General features: G+C 40.6%; 1 protein-coding gene across 1 annotated transcript in view; it reads left to right on the top strand.

The window, feature by feature from the left end:
• Positions 1–8,802, top strand: part of KCNU1 (potassium calcium-activated channel subfamily U member 1) — a 193,909-nt gene extending 185,107 nt beyond the window's left edge. Inside the window, exons 25-27 of the mRNA XM_045286870.1 lie at positions 3,076–3,270; positions 5,166–5,274; positions 8,048–8,802. Of these exons, the coding sequence (XP_045142805.1) occupies positions 3,076–3,270; positions 5,166–5,274; positions 8,048–8,355 (612 nt within the window). The 3' untranslated portion in view covers positions 8,356–8,802. The remainder of the gene's footprint in view (positions 1–3,075; positions 3,271–5,165; positions 5,275–8,047) is intronic.
• Positions 8,803–19,261: the final 10,459 nt, after the last annotated feature.

Here is a 19,261-nt window from a genome sequence, read left to right as displayed (position 1 = left end):
CACTGGTCCTATAGGGCTCATCCGTCCTGGATTCCCTGTATTTTCAGTTCCTATCTGTACCAGTGTACCTCCTCTGGTCTAGCCAGTCTTGCAATTGTGATTTTTAACGAGCACCCTACGTGGTGTGGATGATGGAGGTTCAAAGTGGATGTCCACAGGGATTCTGAAATGTGCTCTAGGGCAAAGGGAGATGATGAAGTGAAAGAACGGAATAGAAAATTTCAAAGTGTGGGTAAAGAGGGCAAAGTATTACGGTAAAAAGCAAACACCGGGCGTTAGAAAGCCAAGAGGGAAGAGTACAATCAACGTGTCTCAAACGCAATTAAAACAAGAAATCATTCAAGTCTCACATTGCAATATGGGAGGGTTCAGTGGGCAAGCCCACAGGTGACTCTCTCTTGTAGTGTTTGTGAGTCAAAATTGATGCAATGACAATGGGTTTGTCTTTTGGTTTTATGGGCAAACTAGTAGATGATGCAGGAAACACCAAAAGGAGATGGAAGAAATACAGTCACTGGACATTCAACCATTGAAGCTGGTGCCATATAACCAAGAATCAATGGTGTGAAAGGAAGAGTCCAAGGTACACCGAATACATTGGAAAACAAACAGACAAGCAAGCAGGGCTTCAGGAATGAACAGAATACCAATTAGAATATTTCAACAACCAATGCAGCTCTGCATGTGCCAAGGAATTTGAAAGACAGTGACCTGTCAAAGGGGCCATGGGCATTCCAAAGAAAGGTAACGCAACAAAATCCATTTCTGAACCGTATTATTCATATCACATGCAAGTGCATCATTCAAAAATAGCCGCACTAGTACATTGACAGGGTGTTGCCAGAAATTCAAGTTAATAAGCACTATCACAATAAATGCAGAAAAGATTGAATTTATCAAGGATTTCATTTTACTTGAGTCGGCTATCAATGCCAATGGAATGAGCAATGAGGAAATCAAACAATGCACTGCACTGGACAGCTTACACTCTGCCACGGAGTCAGTGCTGACTCATAGCCATCCTCTATAGGTTCCCAAGATGGTAATTGTTTCTGAGAACAGAAATCCCCATCTTTCTCCCAAGGCACTGCTGGTAGTTTTGAACTACAGACCACGCAGATCACAGTCCAATGCATGGCTACTATACCACCAGGGTCCCTCTGCTGCAAATGGTCTTTTTAAAGTGTTAAAAAGCAAAGAGGCAACTATAAAGCCTGAGATGCACCTGACACCAGCCAAGCCCTCTTCAATGCATTCGAAAGCTATACAATAAATAAGGAAAACTGCAGAAGAATGTATGCTTTTGTATCATGATGTTGGCAAAGAATCTTAAATGGGCCATGGGCAACCAGAAGAATGAAAAAAAATCCACCTTGGAAGAAATACCACCAGAATGCTCCTTCGGAGGAAAGATGTTGTTATTTTTGTCTCACGTATTTGGAACATGTTATCAGGAGAAACCCCTGTCTGGAGAAAGATATTGTGGGAAGGCATGGAGTCATATCTGGCCTCCTTCAGCTTTAATAGGGAGAAGGAGAAACCAGCTTCACACCAGGCCAAAGCTGATTGCCACAAAACAGAGGTCAGGCATACCTCTACCCTCTACTTTTACCTCATTCAGAGGCCAACCATATTTTCCACAGCACTCAACTTCTCTGGTTTGGTTCAATCATGAGTTCCAATGACCAGGTGGAACTCACAGACAATTCTCATGATTATGGGAGTCTATTAGGGAAGATAAAGGATTGTCATAAGTCGGAATCATAAAGCATTAATGATATGGTCTTTGTTTCACAGCAGTGACTCTTCTTAGCCAACAGCAGAAGTCCCCAGCCTCTCAGGCACTTGGTCCCTTGGCCTCTGCTTTCATGGGCCAGGAAGCCAGCCTGCTGCTCTGCCTCACTGCCTTGTCGCTTGGGTGCTCCTTTTCTGCGTGCCTCAGTCTCCAAAGTTCAACCTCTGCTAGTTTAGTTGGGGATCTCAAGGGACCTCCACTGTTGGCACCTCTTTTTTGGCAGGCATGGGAGTTGCTCTATTCCTGCTTCTTAGATGCCTGTCGTATACCCAGAGAAATGGTAAGATGGACCAATCTTTGAATTGCATTCTTCTGCAGCTTATTTGTTTGAGTGAGATTTACAAAGTAACCGGATGAGAAGTATAACATGTATGGATAGAAGAACCATAGCAAGTAATTTCACTGGACCATAGACATCGTGTTAGATCGAGGACCACTGAGACCTGCCGCCAGGCGGGTTGACGCAGCGACTGCAACAATAGGTTCAAGCATAACTGTGTTCCTCTCTGCTGAGCACAGAGTCACCACATGTAGAAACGGGTCCAAAGGCAAAGCATCTAACAAGAACACATTACATAAACACATAAATTCTCATTTTTGCTTGTAGTAAAAGCCTAAAGTAAGAAAACATAGGGTGGAAAATTGAGAACTTCATATATGAGTAGGTGTCAGAAAACCTAATAAATAACATGTTATCATGGTATTTTCTATTAGTCAAACAAGAATTGACCCACACATCCTCCTCCAGCATCATGTTGATGCCAAGAAAGATAAACATTCATTCATTTATCCAGTACCTCAAATTTGCAAAAGGCATAATAGTGGCTATCAGGTATTCAACTATTAATAAGACCTATGTTATTACCTGTCCTCAGGTCGGCCATAGTTAAATATAAGTATATTCTTAACCAGAATCATCAAATGTAGCTGAAGGTAGTATAAGTAGTTCCCAGAGGAATTTCTATAATGTCTCACTAAGTATGTTTTTTGAAATATTTGCTAATAATTATTAGCATCTCTGTGGCCTGACATGGTCCTCTGGTTATTGTTGGAAGGGGAGAATTTTTGGTGTGTCGCATTACCATTTCTGTTTTCCTCGCCTACTTTGTAAGCTTTGAGAGGCAGGAAGTGGGTCCATGATGTTTTCTTTGCGCTCAGCCGACAGACGCAGGTGCATTTCAAAGAGTGCTCCCCACTGTCCATCCGAGCACACCCACCTCATGTACAAGTCCATAATGTGTGGGGCTCTGACGTGGCTGTGGTTTGCCCTTGCTCTCTAGGCCTTCTACAACTATCGTCTCCTGGAGTTACTTCAGATGCTGGTGACTGGAGGGATAAGTGCTCAGCTGGAGCAGCATCTGGATAAGGAGAGGCACTGTGAGATCAGCGACAGCTTCACGGCAGCCTTTTCTCTGAGAGCGCGGTGTAAGCTGGGCCTTCTCTCCTTGAAGAGCACCATCTTATCCAACATTAAAGTGAGTCTACTCTTGTGAGACTGGAAATGCCCATTCCATCGCCTCTCTGGGTTTTCTGATAATGGTCTAGGCCAATGGATCTCAACCTGTGGGTCGCGACCCCTTTGGGGGCCTTTCACAGAGGTCGACCAATTCATAAGAGTAGCAGAATGACAGTTTTGAAGTAGCAACAAAAGTACTTTTACGATTGGGGGTCACCACCACATGAGGAACTGTACTAAGGGGTCGGGTCCTGAGGAAGGTTGAGAACCACAGCTCGAGGCTGTTGGGCCCTTAGATGAGCTCTAACACAGAAAGAATAACAATACAAATAAAAACAAAAACAATAATACTTTATGCTATAAAGTCTTTTACAATTCACTTTAGTTTTACCTGGACTGTCTTAATCTTGACAGTAGTCCTATGAGTTAGATAATTGCTATAATTGCTGTCTCACAGACAGGGAACGTGTCTCTCAGAGGCTCCCGATAGGTTAATGGCACTATTCCTGGACAATAGCATTCCTAATGACTATAAGAGCTAATGTTTACTTAGAAGTTTACCTTTGCCTATTCTTCTTTGGGTTTTGCTGCTTTTGTTGCTGTTTTCACTTAATCCAATCATTTAAAGGATTGCAAATCCTATCAGTTATCAGAACAGGAAGTCGGGATTCTGAGCAGCAAGTACTTTCCTGACCAAAATAGTCTAAGAAAGCAGAGCAAGGATCTATATTTCAACTGCTAGAGCAACCTGATCAGGAAGATACATTCAAGTAGAAGGATCCCAGGGCTAGTCTGAGGGAAATGTTTTCATTTCCTTAACCCGAGGAAACAAGAGAACAATAGATAGTGGATGGATAAAAGGTAATTCTTTGAGTATCAGAGTAGATTCTAGGCTAGGAAGGAGCACTCTAGTTATCAGTGTGGCAGCTTTTGGTTTGGTTTTATATTGATATTCCACCCTTGGATTATTGTTGACAGAAATGCCTTTCAAAGAAAATATCTTTTGATGATTTGTAGGGCATCAGCCGAATCCCCTTCACAAGGGATAGGCTTTTCCAGGTCCATGCACCTGTTGTGTCTTAGTACCTACTGCCCCAAAGTGCAACCCCGTGTTCTGTCTATTTGAATTTCTCTCTCTCTCTCTCTCTCTCTCTCTCTCTCTCTCTCACACACACACACACACACACACACACACACACACGATATCAAAAGCTCCCTCAGTAAGTTCTAGTCCTTGAAGTTCAGTGGTTTTTGGTTTGTTAGTTAATGATACCATATGAATGCTTAGGGAACTGTTATGGAAACTTTTTGTGGGCATCAATGTTGACAGTGGATTATTCTGGAAGTATCCATGCTCCTCTCTTTTTTCTGTACATTCATATCTTGCCCTCACATTGTCCTCTCTTTCTAGACATTACAGAACTAAACAAACTACTCTCTTTTGACTTTACCAGCCCCTTCACTGCTTCTTTTGACCTGGTGGGATGTTGCCTGAGAACAAGGTCAATAGAAATGGTAGGACTGTGATCTGCTGGAGCGTAGGATAAGAAGACGACTCTTTGGAGATCATTCAATAGTCCAGCTAATCAAATTCCTGGAAACCAGAATTTTCCAACTTACTGAGAATGAATTCATGATTGCCAAAACAATAGTAGTAAGAACACCACATTCCACCCACCAGAGACTCTTAAAAGGACCAGAATGATAAAAACGATTTCTGCACTTTGAGTCTTGGAACTAATATTAAACCTAAACACCAAGCCATTTGACACTGCCACCATAACAATATTAGGAAATGGTTTTCTGATCTTCCAAACTTCCGCTACAAGGAAAAGCGAATGACACTCCAGTATATGTGTATTTACTCTTGATTAAAGCGCCCAGCTGCCATCTGGTTGTCTCTTCTCTTCTCAGCCGAGCGACCACTTTGGACAACTCTTCTGTGGCTCGTTAACTCATTTTGGAATCCTATGCCTTGGCTTATATCGCAAGATCAACGGAGAGGACTGCAGCTCTTCAGAACGCAGAAGGGGAGTATGCTCATGTGGAAACCCACTCAGGGGGCGTGAGTGAGAAGTCCCGAGCGCGGGCTCCAGAGTGACAAGGGAAGCAGGGGAAGTAAATAATGGTGCAGAAAGAAAGAAGAATAGGTACAAACTACATGAACTCTAATGATCAGGGCCCAATTAATATTGGCTATCCAAAGAGAATGGAGGTCCTTTCCAAAAGACAAATTAAATGTAGACAGATGATAAATCATGATTCTCTGGGAGCTTGCCATGCTCTTATATTTGGACACCTTCCTACAACTGATATCTATTGTTTGTATTCAATAAATGTATTTATTTTCTGTTGAATTTGTTAGGCAAATATTTACCGAATCCCTCTTTTGCAGCCTCTGTGCTTTGCACATCTAAGTCATGGCGGCAATCTGTTCAGATTTTCCATTGGAGGAAGATCATTCTGACACTCGTAGGGAAGGGAGAGTGACATGGGTGTGCAAGATGGAAGGGTGGAGAAAGCGTGCACTCTAGAGAAACCACGATACTGTGGTCTAAACTAAGATTCGCACTGTGGATTCAATAGAGGAAGAACAATTGAAAGCAGTAGTGGGGGAATAGACTGATAAAAACCTGTCCCAGGAGAGAAGGGAAGTAAGGCAATCGGATGGAAATGAAGTGGTACAGAGAGGTAGTGGCACAAGAAACATGGAATGGTGAACATGTTTTTAGAAAGTGACTCCTTACAGCTTAAGAATTTAGAAGTGGGACTGTGTCAAGAATGAGAACTTCCAGGATATGGTCAGGAATGTGGTTTGGAGATAAAGAGCATATTTCGCAGGAACTCAGAGAACTGGATCTGGATTCTCAATTTAGAAACCACAGGGACATTGCAGGCACCTGAGATGCAAGTGCCCCAAACTTCAATCAGCATGAGGAATGTGGATGATGGGGCTGTAGAGCATTAACCACAGGATGAGGAGTACGGGATGATATTTGGGGAGCCACTTGAGCAAGGCTGATTAATGTTGCTCCCTTACTACCTGGCATCTGTCCCCTCCCTCCATCCTGTGAAAAACCACACTTCCATAGAGCATAATGTTTGGGAAATAGTGTAAATTGTACTTAAGAGAGCCCTGGGGGAAATGGCAACCTTAAGAGAAAAGCAATAAAGTAAAGGGAGGATGCTGTTTCGAAAAGCATATGATTGTAGAAAACTGGGCTGAAAGAGCATGGGAGTGACAGAGGACCCGGAGAAAAAGACAGCAACGGGGGAAAGACTGTCGGGGAAGCGAAACCAAGACTGTGCTCAAATGGGAGTCTAGAAGAGAAGCGATCCTTTGGGTGGCAGTAAAGAAATGTCGGGTGAAAGTCATGAAAGGTTAGCATGCATCATGTTTGAGTTAAAATAATATTTCCTGAGAATACCCCATGTGGCTGGAATTTTGCTAAGGCATGCTGCTTCCAAGCACAATTTTTCCATGCAGGGTCCAGGTACTCTTTAAGATGCATGCCATATTATCAGGATGCGCCAATCCCTGGAGAAGGAAATTATGCTTGGTAACGTAGAGGCGCTGCAAAAAAGAGGAAGCGCCTCAGTGATATGCATTGACATGGTGACTGTGTCTGTGGAGTCAAACACGACCACGGTTGTGAGGACAGAGTATGGCTGAGCAGTGTTTTGTTTTACTGTGCAATGAAAAAGAACAACCGCAACATTTGCTTATCAGTCAGGGTTAACATCGTATTGCATCGTTTCTTGAATTACATTATATTATCATACGCAAGGGGGCTTCCAAAAGTTCATAGAAAAATTCCCTATCTTTTAACTCCATTGACTCAATTCCAACTCAGAGCAACCCTGTCAGTAAGAGTAGAACTAACACATAGGGTTTTAAAAGGTTGTGTATCTTTACAAAAGAAAAAAAGCTATATTATATATATATATATATATATGAAATAATCCAGCCAACAACCATTAAGTCCATTCCACCTCATGTTGACCCTACACAGGTTGCTATACAGGGTTTCTGATATTGTAAACGTTTACAGAGCAGACAGCCTCATCGTTGTCTCATGGGACAGCTGTTGGATTTGAACCACAGACTTTGAAGTTAGCAATCCAAAACTTCTACAGCAGCACCAAGACTCTCTCTACACAGAGATAGAGTTGTATATCGGTGTATATATATCTGTAACTATGTATAGACACACACACAAGGGGGCTTCAAAACATTTGTGGAAAGGTAGAATTAAAAAATAATGAGATTTTTCCATGAACTTTTCTTGAAGCCCTCTCATGTGTATGTTCATTTTGAAAAGCGATGACATAAATATTAGATCTAAGTCAGGATGAAAATACCTGGAGTAATATATTCTGCTTTGACAAAATTTGGCCAAGTCCTCAGTGTTTTGCCAATTAAATTCATTAGTGTGGTGGCTATTAAAAGCAAAAAACCTGGTGTCAAACGGGCTATTGATAATCAATTAGTCTGAAGCACAACCCTCCCCTTCTCTCATTAAAGAATGAGAAGGTCAGCGATAGCGGGGATGGAAGCAGGGGGGAAAGCTTGTCCCGCCCCCTCCCTAGAACCTTTCCATTTGCACTGTGCCGCTTGATGAGCCTCGTCAGTAATAAACGCAGGAGTAGTTACTATTAATCAGAAACCAAGAAATTAGCCAAACCAAACCACCTCCTCCTCTGACTAGACTAGCCAATTACTTCTTATTTTAACCAGTGCCTGTAGCCATACTGTGCCTGCCGCAGAGGTTCAGAACTAATCTTTTACTTCCCTTGCAGGTTTGTGATTACTCGACCATCCAAGGATTTTAAACTGCTGCCCTCAGATCTTGTGTTTTGTGCCATCCCCTTCAACACTTCTTATGACAAAAAGGATGCGTCGTCTCCACAACTCTATGAACCTGTCAATCTAGCACGGATGCAAAAGTCTTTGGATTTATATCATCATTCCACAACTACCTTCATGAACAAGGATTCAGAATCTAACTACTTATCTGCACATAAGCAAACAATGTTAAGTAATAAGGATAAGCGATCATATTCAGGTGAAAATGTAAGGGAAAACCCACAGAAAATAATGTAGAAGGATGTCTCTACACCTCCAATGTCAAACTAGACCCATCTATAGTCTCTGCTAGCACCTACCTTGTAACTTATAAGGCATCGCCCTGCATGAAGATATCACACAAGAAAAATAAAATGGAGCCATGCCATTTGGGTGCCAACTGCTTAATAGTTAAGTATCAAGCCCATATTTAGAGACAAAAGTCTTATTCATTTCCACTGGATCCAGCAGGATCAATTAATAAATGATAAAGGTATCTGCACAAAGGTTCATTGGTCATTCCCATTGAACAGAGAACATGTTAGTTTGAGCTTTGTTAAAGAAGTCCTTCACCTGCTGGACTCATATATTTAAGGCTTGGAAATATAAGGAATCACAGTAAAACCAAGATGGCTTAAAAGAAACAAAAGACAATAAATTAAGAACCTGTCCCCTTCCCAGAAAAAATACATTCTTTATCTTTGAACAAGCAAACAGTAAATTAATGAATCTCTTCATCTCTTTTTTCCCCTTCATGTCTTTCCTTTACTCATCTTTTTATATAGGAAATTAGAAAGACAATGGGGAGAGATGTGTGTGTATGTGTGTGTGTGTGTGTTTAGGACCAAGGCATTTATTTACCCAGTACACACAAACCCACACCCACTGGCACTGGGTTGCTTCATGGTCCTAGTGACTCATAGGTTAGAACAGGACTGCTCCAGAGGACTCCCAAGGCTGTAAATCTATTCAGAAATAGACTGCCTCATTTTTCTCAGAGAGGCTAGCGTGTTTTGACTGCCAATCTTTAGACTAGTAGTCTGTAGAAGGCTGGATTGTCTGGAGAAAGAAAATCACTCATAAATGTGTAAGAAGAAATGTTAGATCAAGAAATAGTCTTATATCAAGAAAACATCCCAGCCTAGTCCAACTCAACTCCCTAAGTTCAGTGCTAGTCCATAGTCCCTCTTAAGACTCAAGTGATGCAGGCCAATGATGCTGCAGAAAGGTGAAGCAAGATGCTTAACAGGCTCATGGGTGTGGAGTCACGTGGGTCCCAGATCTATAGAAGCATGGCAGGGAGCCACCAGCTCTCGGGGTCAGCCAGCCCACATGGGGCCACACCTAGAGGCAGGACCCAGTGTCCCAACAAGCAGAAAGGCTAAGGGGCAAAGAGAGAGGAAGAGATTGCCAGATTTTCTCTTATAAAAATGTATGTACAAATGTGCTTGACACAATGGATGGATGTATGGATTGTGATAAGAGTTGTATGAGCCCTCAATAAAATTATTAAAATAATAAAATAAAGGGGAAAAGTACCTTCTTTTAAAAAAATAAATAAATAAAAATTAAAAGGCCAGAACTCCAAGGCATTATTAGGCTGCAACCTGATTGGCAAGTTGGATTCCACCCCTATCTCTACACAGGTACCATCAAACTGACATAAAATCTAACTACCATACAACCCAAAGCCTAAACTACTGGGATCCAATGATTCTTTACCTGACACATCAAAAGAGAACAAAACTGCTGCCATTGAGTTGATGCTGCCTCCTAGTGACCCTGTAAGTCAGGATAGAACTGCCCTGTGAGTTTCTGAGACTGTAACTCTTACGAGCTTCCCAGGAAGCAACTGGTGATTTCAAATTGCTGACCTTGCAGTTAGCAGCCCAATGTGTAACCGCTTTGCCATCGGGCACGTAGTAGATATTTAATAAAGGTGAATATGAGAGCCCACAGGGAAGCTGGAGATAGGCAGATGGAAGGGTATCACCTTCCACATTCCCCCCCAGTCCAGGAACAGAGGGTAAATTTCGCTGTGCTTTATGTACTCAAATAAAACAATCTTATGCTCTAGAATTGTCATCTTTGATTAAGTTGTTTTACCTAGGTATTGCTTTATTAAGGTAGCCCACAAAAATTTAGCACTTAGAGGGAGATAAACTTTTGACTAAAAAGCTTTTTTGTGTGTTATAGCATATAGCTTTTGTAAAAAGGAAGAGATATGAAAACAGATCATGTGTTTCACATATAATATGATTTAATTTTTAGACATTAACATTTTTAATATTTCTACTCATTTGGTATTATTATCTCAATTTTACAAAGGAAGACACTGTCATACATAGAATTTTCAGACAAACAGTGGACAAGCAATTAAGTTGGAATTTTATATAAACAGCAATAAATTGTATAGTATAATTTGTCCATTATATTACTATACTATATACTATATATATATATCATATATAGCTATATGTGTTCAGAGCTTCAAAATGTCTGTGGAAAAATATATCACATACACACATATATATGACATGGGGCTTCCAAAAGTTCATGGAAAATTCTGTTATCTTTTACATATATATGATGGCAGTGAGGTTGATTTTTGGTTTAGATATACATAGATAGATACATGTATATAATGTACTAGATAGAACTGCTGTCAAATCAATGCCGACTCAGAGTGACCCTATAGACAGGGCAGCATTGCCACTTGTTCTAAGACTGCAACTTCTCGAGATTAGAAAGGCTCATCTTTCTCTGGAGCAGTTAGTGGTTTTGAACTTCTGACTTTGCAGTTAGCAACCCAACATGTAACCACTATGCCACCAGGGCTCCCTCTTGTGTGAATAGTACAGTAAAATATTGTAGAGTAGAGGAGAGTATAAACCCCAAATGTTACACAGAGCTAGGAAATAATAGAATCCACATTCAAGCTTGATTTCTTTGACTAGAGAACTCATAGACACAATCCCTCCAAATATCCAGATGCAAGAAAGGAAATTAAAAGAAAGAAAACAGTCATTCATAGGAAATCAACTCTTCTATTAGTCAATATGTTGTTATAATGAAATAAACTCCATCAGTGTGGAAAAAGAATAAATGTAAGAACAAATGATCCAAGACCAACCAGCCTCCCCCACAAGCCCTTTTTCTAGCTTACCCCTGTTGTCTTCCTCCTCCTCCTCCTCCTCCTCCTCCCTGTTCACAGATGAGCATTCTTGGCTTCTCCATAGACATTGTTGTTGTCATTAAGGGCCTTCCAAAGGACTCTGACTCCTGGTGACATCGTGTACAATGGAGCAGGCGACTGAGTGGTCCTATGCCATCCTCACCGCCTTTGCTATGTTTGAGCTTATTGTTTACATAAAGGGCAGCAATATATTTTTTCCTAAAATTCCCAATTTTCAGATCAGGTTATAGGCGCACTGGAGATTTAACTAGCTGTTTAGGAACCCTGGGTCCTACTTTCTAAAATAAAGAATGTGCTGAGCTCAATTTAGGAAGTCCCATTCCAGCTATTAATAGTTGAGAAGCAGGGTGCCTCTGAATGGAGGCACTCTCTGCAGAGAAGGGAGCAAAGCGCATGGCCTGGGAAGACACAACACGGATGGTCTATCATAAAGGGAGGAGGGAAATGATTATTATTGAGTATTATTTCCCACTTTTGGGTCCTTGGCCCATTGTATACACACAACAGACTTAATAGAAATAAAAAATACATATATTCCTAAAACATGTTTGTCTTAGTTATCTAGTACTACTATAACAGAAATACTATTAGGAAATCACTTTAATACCCAGCGATTTATTGTCTCACAAGTTAGGAGTCTAGAAGTCCAAATTCAGACTGTCTTCTCTAGGGGAAGGCTTTCTGTTTTGGAAGCTCTGAGGAAATCTTGTCTTCCACAGGCCAGCATTCCTTGGACATCATTTTTGGTAGCTCTGAGGAAATCTTCCACAGTCTTCCACTGGCCAGCATTCCTTGGACTTTATCAAGTGGTAGCAATCTTCCCCGGGGTCTAGGAGTTTTCAGTGCAGGCACTTCAGGTGAAACAGGCACACTCCACCCACTCCGGAACCTCCTTTCCTGGTGGTTGCACATCGCTCTGATTTGTGCTTGCTTCAATCTCCTTTTGCCTCTTATAAGACAATAATGTTGTAGGTCACATCCTAGGGAAATTCCCCTTACAGAGAGCCAGGGCTGTGACATGGTGAAGGATGTTGCATCCTGGCCTTAATCCTCGTACCAGTTTATTAGACGAGATGGCATTGTGAAGATCTTAACTGCGACATCACACAATTCCATAAATGTTAATATGCTGAGAGTCATGACTCGGTCAAGTTGACTTATATTTTGGGAAGATAAAATTCAATCCATGACAGCGTAGAAAGACGCAAAATCTACAAGTTCACTGCTGTGCACATATTGACCAATCTGTTTAGTATCTGATTTCCAATAAAGCAGAGAAATTTGAATGCTAAATACTCATCAATATTTGGGGGAAATACTTATCAGAAATCTGGTTGAATACATATTGAGATATATATAATTATATTCCATGCCAGACCATTTTATGGATCTTGATAAATAAATGATATTGTGAGAGTACCCCCTAACACACACCAAAAGATTCTATAACTCCAAAACAAAGTCTTTCACCCATAGTTGGTGTGATGGTTAGGGATACTGCCAACTAGACATTCCTGGGTCAAGGTAGGGGCGTGCCCCAACATGTCAACTTTGTGGCTGTCTGCTGACACCTCCTGGGTGTCATAAGCCTTTTTGTATAAGAGTGAGAGTGAGAGATGCTGGGAACTCCCATTTCTCTCTCCTCGACCCTGAGAGCTGTTGGCACCCTGCTATGTTTCCACCTACTTTGGGTCCACGTGGCTCTGCCCCCACCAGCTGGTGGTCTTCCCGGTTAACTTGTGTGTGTCCTTGGCCTCCAGCTACATGAATCTACAGAAGGTCCTGGCCTGTATCAGGCTTATGGACTTGAGTTGGACTGGGCTGAGATGCTTTCTTGATATAAGATTACCAAATAATAATAATTTAGAAATTATCAAGGGTTCGTGAGGGAGGAGGGTGGGGAGAGAGTGGGAAAAATGAGGAGTTGATACCAAGGGCTCAAGTAGAAAGAAAATGTTTTGAGAATGATGATGGCAACAAATGTACAAATGTGCTTGACTCAATGGATGGATGGATGGATTGTGATAAGAGTAGTATGAGCCACCAATAAAATGATTTTAAAAAGAAAAAAAGCTCTTTTTTTAATGAGTGTCACTGGATTTGTTTCTTTAGACAACCCAGCCTAACACATTTGGCAACATTTTAAGAGTCCTACCACCAGATCTTTGACAATGTAATAAACGCTTAATTCACAGTGGTCATTCAGTACTTAGTAACAGAGGAACTCACATAAAGCACAAGAGAAATGCAATGAACTCAACAGGTCACAGCAATATGTAGGCTAGTCCTTTGGTAGACTATAACAAAAACCCAAAACAAAAAAACCCGTTTTGATTCTCTTGAATATTAGATAAAAGCCGCAGACTTTTCCGCAGGTGGGGGGGGGGGGGGGGGAAACATGTGTGCATTTAGACCCCAAAAATTGCCACATAAATGAGAGGGAAATCGTGGAACACTCTAGAGTCTATCCCTGGACTCTCCAAACCCCTCACCCTGGCCTATGGTAGTGACCCGCAGAAAGAACATAGAGCAGAAGAGGACACCTGAGGACCTGCTTTGAACATCTCGTGACAAATTTAAAGAGTTGTGATCCTGCTCAAGTGCTTGAAGCTCCCTAAGCTAGTTTATCAGTCCATTTTACTATTTGTAAAAAGAAAATCATTGAATCAGACAGTTTTTAACATCTCTTCCAGGTTCAATTATTTCATACCTTTACTCACTGTCTACTACATATCAGGGACCGTGCTAAGTGCTGAGGATGAGGCAGTGACCAAACCTAGTTTTTGTCCGTGTGGAACATGTACTGTAGTTGGAGGAGACATGAATAAGTAAATGAACAATGTATTTAAAGATTGTGCATGATACAGAATAATGGTGGTGAAGTCATCAGGGACTATAATAAGATGAGAAGGATCCTGTGGAAAGACTTTTCAGAAAGGGAATTCAGCATGTTCATAAAACAGAAAGAAAGTCAGTGGGGTAAGAGCACACAGAATAGACCAGAGGGAGAAATACAGATGATGAGATTGGAAACACAGGTCGGATCTGATTACGAGAGGCTCTGCAGACCATGGGAAACGTATTACATTTTGTTCTCACTGCAATGAGAAGTGTTTAACAATGTTAAGTAATTCAGTGGTGTCACGTGATTTATAGTTTCAAAAATCATTCTGGGACTTATGATTTCAGCATTACATTGACTTCAAATAGGTTATTTCCTGTTACAAATACTCCACAGTATTCGGTAAACTAACGAAAACAACATTAAGTGTATGGCAGCTATTGAAAGAAATGGCTAAGTCCCAGCCAGAAGCAAGAAGAAATTTCTAGCCAGAGAGGGTGTCTGTGAAACACATAGAAGTCAGACTCATCAACAACTGAAAGGCTGCATGGTTCGAAGAGGTGTAAACATGAAATGAGACTCAATTTAACCATGACCAGAGAAGGACCAGCCCATGGATACAGGAGGAAGTAGACAATTTTTTCTATATATAAAATGAAAACCTGAAGTTAAGTTCACAGCATGTGCAAGTGTAGTATCCACTTTTATAACACAGCTGTGGTAGCAAAATTGGAATAAAAGTTTCTGGTTGCGGACCAGTAAGATCCTTGAAGTTACTACTAAAAACATTTTAGTTTCAATTTTTCATTGTAAATGGGTGAGGATTTACAATTCAGGTCATCAACTTTTGTTCAACAGTGTAAATTACTAGTCAGATTTCCCCATCATTTACCCTTCCCCCACATGCTACATTTACACCCCCCTCTAGTGGACTACTCTATGCTGCGACACCCAAGTTAACCCCCATCGGTGTCTAGCCCACTGCTTTCTCTCCCTTCACCTGCTCACTCTGACCCCGCTCCAACAATCTCCAAAGCCATTTCCTTTGATATGAAAGTCTTTATCTTGGTTTTAAATGTGCTTTCTGATTTCATGCAATATTTGTTCTGGTGCTTCCTTGGAATATAAACCTAAAAGAAGGATTGCTGGGTTGTATAGAAATTCTATTCCCATCTGTGAGAGGTGACACCATATTACTTAGTGGTTGTATGTACAAGACTGCCCCCTCCCCATAAAACAGAATTTTTTCAAAGCTATGCATTTAAATTTTTTTTACAAACAACCTTAACACCTTCAAAGTACTCTCCGTTACACTTAGTACATTTTTCAAATCTGTGATTCCATTCTTGGAAACAGTTTTCAAACTCATCTGTTTGGATGACTTACAGAATCTACCTTTTTTTTTTTTCATCTCTTCTACATCTTCAAATTGCTGTCCTTTCATGTCCCTCGCCATTCACAGAAAAAAAAGAAGAAGAAATAGCATCGAGCAAGATCAGGTGAGTAAGGGGTGTGGGGCAAGAGAGGCATGCTGGGGATTTTTTTTGGCAAAAACTGTCACACTAAGATGGCTGCATGAGCAGGTCCATTGTAATAGTGGCAAAATCAGTCCCCCATCTGCCACAAATCTGGCCTCTTTTGTCTTACACTCTTATGCAATCTTTCCAGAACTTCTAAATAGAAAGCTTGATTAATAGTCTGACCTGGTGGAACAAACTGCAAATGTACTATCCCCCTCACATCAAAAAAACCAATGAGCATCATCTTGATGTTTTATTTCACTTGATGAGATTTTTTGGGCAAGGGGACTATGTCATCTTCCACTGTTTTAATTGATGTTTGCTTTGGGGCTTGTAAGAATAGCACCATGTCTTGTCACCATTTGGAGCTGTTCTTTCAAAGCATGGCATGTCTCCACTCAATGCTCCTTTTCCTGGTCAGTCAGAACCCAAGGCACAAACTTCATAGCAACCCTACTCATTTCCAGATCTCCTGTTAAAATGAGCTGAACCAAGCTCCAAGATGATTCAGATACTTCCCATTTCTTCAATGGTCCATCATCAGTCTTTGAGCACCAGTTCACACTTTTTGTTGACATTTTCATCCATTCAGGAAATTGACACGTCCAGAACGAGGTTTGTCATCAATCAACATTTCCACTTTTTCGAAAGGAGAAGACCATTCATACACTTGAGTTTTCCCCATAGGGCTGTCCTTGTAAGCTGTGTTCAACATCACAACAGTTTCCATGGCATTCTTCCCGAGCAGGAAACAACATTTCACAGTGCATGCTGTTCTCTTAAATCATCCGTCACAAAACTCAAATGAAACTGCTTTTACGAAGAAATTCACTGTGACCAGAGAACCTTCCCAAGCAATACCTCTGGGTTACTAACCCAGAGCAAGTAGTTTGATGCTCACTTAGTGGTAAAAATGCATAACAAAAGCTCCACTCAGTGGAGGTTTTATTCTACTTTTTGGGGGTGGGGTACCCCTCATATTTCCAGATCCATCAGTGGGGTGTGAGGGTTCCAATCTCTCTGAAATCTCTCTAGCATTCATTATTTTACTTCTGTTTTAACTTGGTTGTCAATGTCTTTGTATGGTGGTATCTCATCAATGTTTTGATGCACGTTTCTCCAATGGCTAGTGGTCATGAGCGTTTCTTCATGTTTGTTGGTGATTTGGATGTCATCCTTGGTGAACTTCTTTAGATTAGGCCTTTGTTTGTCAGGTCATTATAAAAAAATTTTCCCACTCTGTGGTTTCTACTTTTACTCTTTTAATGCACATAAATTGGCCCCAGTCATCTATTTCATCATCTCCTGTGTGTTTTCTTTGATATATTTTATAGCATGCATATGACCTTAAGTTTGTGCCTTTAAAAAAATATTTTATTGAGGGCTCTTACAGCTCTTGTAACAATCCATGTATCAATTGTATCGAGCACATTTGTACGTATGTTGCCACCATAACTTCTAGACATTTATTTTCTATTGAGCCCTTGGTATCAGTTCCTGTTTCCAACCCCCTTCTACCCCACCCCCCATGGCTCCTTGATAAATGATAAATTAGTATTATTCTCATATCTTACACCAACCGCTATTTCCCTTCCACGCAGTTTCTGTTGTTCTTCCCCCTGGTGGGGGCAGGTGTGCAGGAGTGTGGTTATGTGTCCATTATCGTGACTGGTTCCCCCTTCCTCCCCTCCTCACCCCATCGCTACTTCTATTCATGTTCCTGGATTCCATGTGTCATGAGCTCTTATGTCTTATCTGTACCTGTGCACAAGCTTTGGTCTAACCCACAGTGAAAGGCAGGACTGGGCTCATGATAGTGGGGGGGTGGGGGTGGTGAGGAAGCCTCAAGGAACCACAGGAGTATTGTGTGCTTCATTGGTGCCTTACTGCACCCTGATTGACTCATCCCTTCCCTGTGACCCCTCTGTGATGTCCCGTTGTCTACAGATGGGCTTTGAGTCTCTACTATGACTCCCCTATTTTCTCATTCATGATTTTTACAGTTCTGAGTTTTACATTTAGGTCTTTGATTAAACTTGAGTTCATTTTTGTATATAGAGTTAGGTGTGGGTCCTGTTTCACTCTTTCACAGATGAAAAACCAATTTTGGCAGTTGTTTGTAGGCAGATGATTTTATTTCTGGGTTCTATATTCTATTCTATTGATTTATGTAACTATCATTGTACAAATATCAGGCTATTTTAACTACTGTGTAATAGGTATATAATAGGTTTTGAGGTTAGGAAGTGGTAGGACTCCCAGTTTATTCTTTTTTTTTAAGAACTTATTTGCTTATCCTGGATACCTTCACTTGCCATATGAAGTTGTTGTTGCTCTTCGGTGCCATTAAGTCAGTTCTGATTCAAAGTGACCCTATGTGCAACAGAATGAAACCTTGTCCTGTGCCAGCCTTATAGTCGTTCGAATGTCTGAGCTCATCAATACGGCCATGGTGCTGATTCATCCTGTCAAAGTCTTCCTTTCGCTGCCCCTGCTTTACCAAGCATGATGTGTTTAAAATGATGGCAATGTATTAAAAATATGATAAAATCATGTGGAAAATGAACAAGTAGAGTTGTTTTTCTTTCTTTCCTTCAATTGTTCTTCTTCTAGCTGTTTTTCTTCTCATTAAAATCTCCAGAAATAGTCAGTGGATGACAGAGTTCAACTGTGGGGTGTTTTATAAACATGCATCATTAGGTATATTGATAGGTGCTTTGGAGAGTGAGATACAGCACAAAGACACTCGGGTAAATGAAAACCAGACTTGTTGTTACTTAGAGCTCTAAAGGACGCAGAGTCACACAGGGGTTATGGGAACTGAGTAAGCACAAGTAAGCTAGAGTGTAGGATATGCCTTATTTATGGCAACGGGTGGGCATGAGAAGTGCACCTGGGTTTTGTGGTCTTCCTTTGAATGGATATTCTGGATAATTCCAAAAGCTCAAAGAAGAAAGTACTGTTCCAGAATATTAGGCATCTCAGGACCTCTGTGTGTGGTAGTCCAGGAGTATTAGAATCTGATACAAGGTAGCTTGGCTTTGGGCTTAGCAAATAGATTGCAAAGATGAATTAACATTTGATTTTTTTTTAAGCTATGTTCTCCAAACTGGGTGAACATAGCGTTTATGCAATATAACTTGTCTTAAACAATAAATTTAAAGGACAGAAATTTTCTAAAATGCAATTTGAGAAATATTATAAATGGAAAAGAAAGTAAGAAATATGTAGAAAAAAATGAAAAGGTCCAACATACAAATAACTCATATTCCAGAACAGAAAATATGGGGAATATAGTTTCAATAAATGCTCTAGCATCTGAAAATTGATGAGATAAGAAATTTAAGAAGCTCATTGAGTCACAGCAGAGTAAACAAAAATAATTTTACACTGAGTCTATACACATCCAGCAAAAGAAAACAATGGAAAATAAAACTAAAATGCTGAGGGAAAGATAACAGAGGAATTAAACAGAAACATATAATTCTATATAAATTACCACTTTATAGGCAAAGGGAAAAATAAAAGCAATTTCATATTAGCAAAAGTAAAAATCAAACTTCAGTAAGAAGAAAATAAACCAAAATAGATGGAGAATACATAAGA

Source organism: Echinops telfairi, unplaced genomic scaffold, assembly GCF_000313985.2.
Source record: "Echinops telfairi isolate 266 unplaced genomic scaffold, ASM31398v2 ScPeMD7_9;HRSCAF=40, whole genome shotgun sequence".
Taxonomy (NCBI): Eukaryota; Metazoa; Chordata; class Mammalia; order Afrosoricida; family Tenrecidae; genus Echinops; species Echinops telfairi.
The sequence above is the reverse complement of the archived record's forward strand: the minus strand, read 5'-3'. Positions and strand labels throughout refer to the sequence as shown.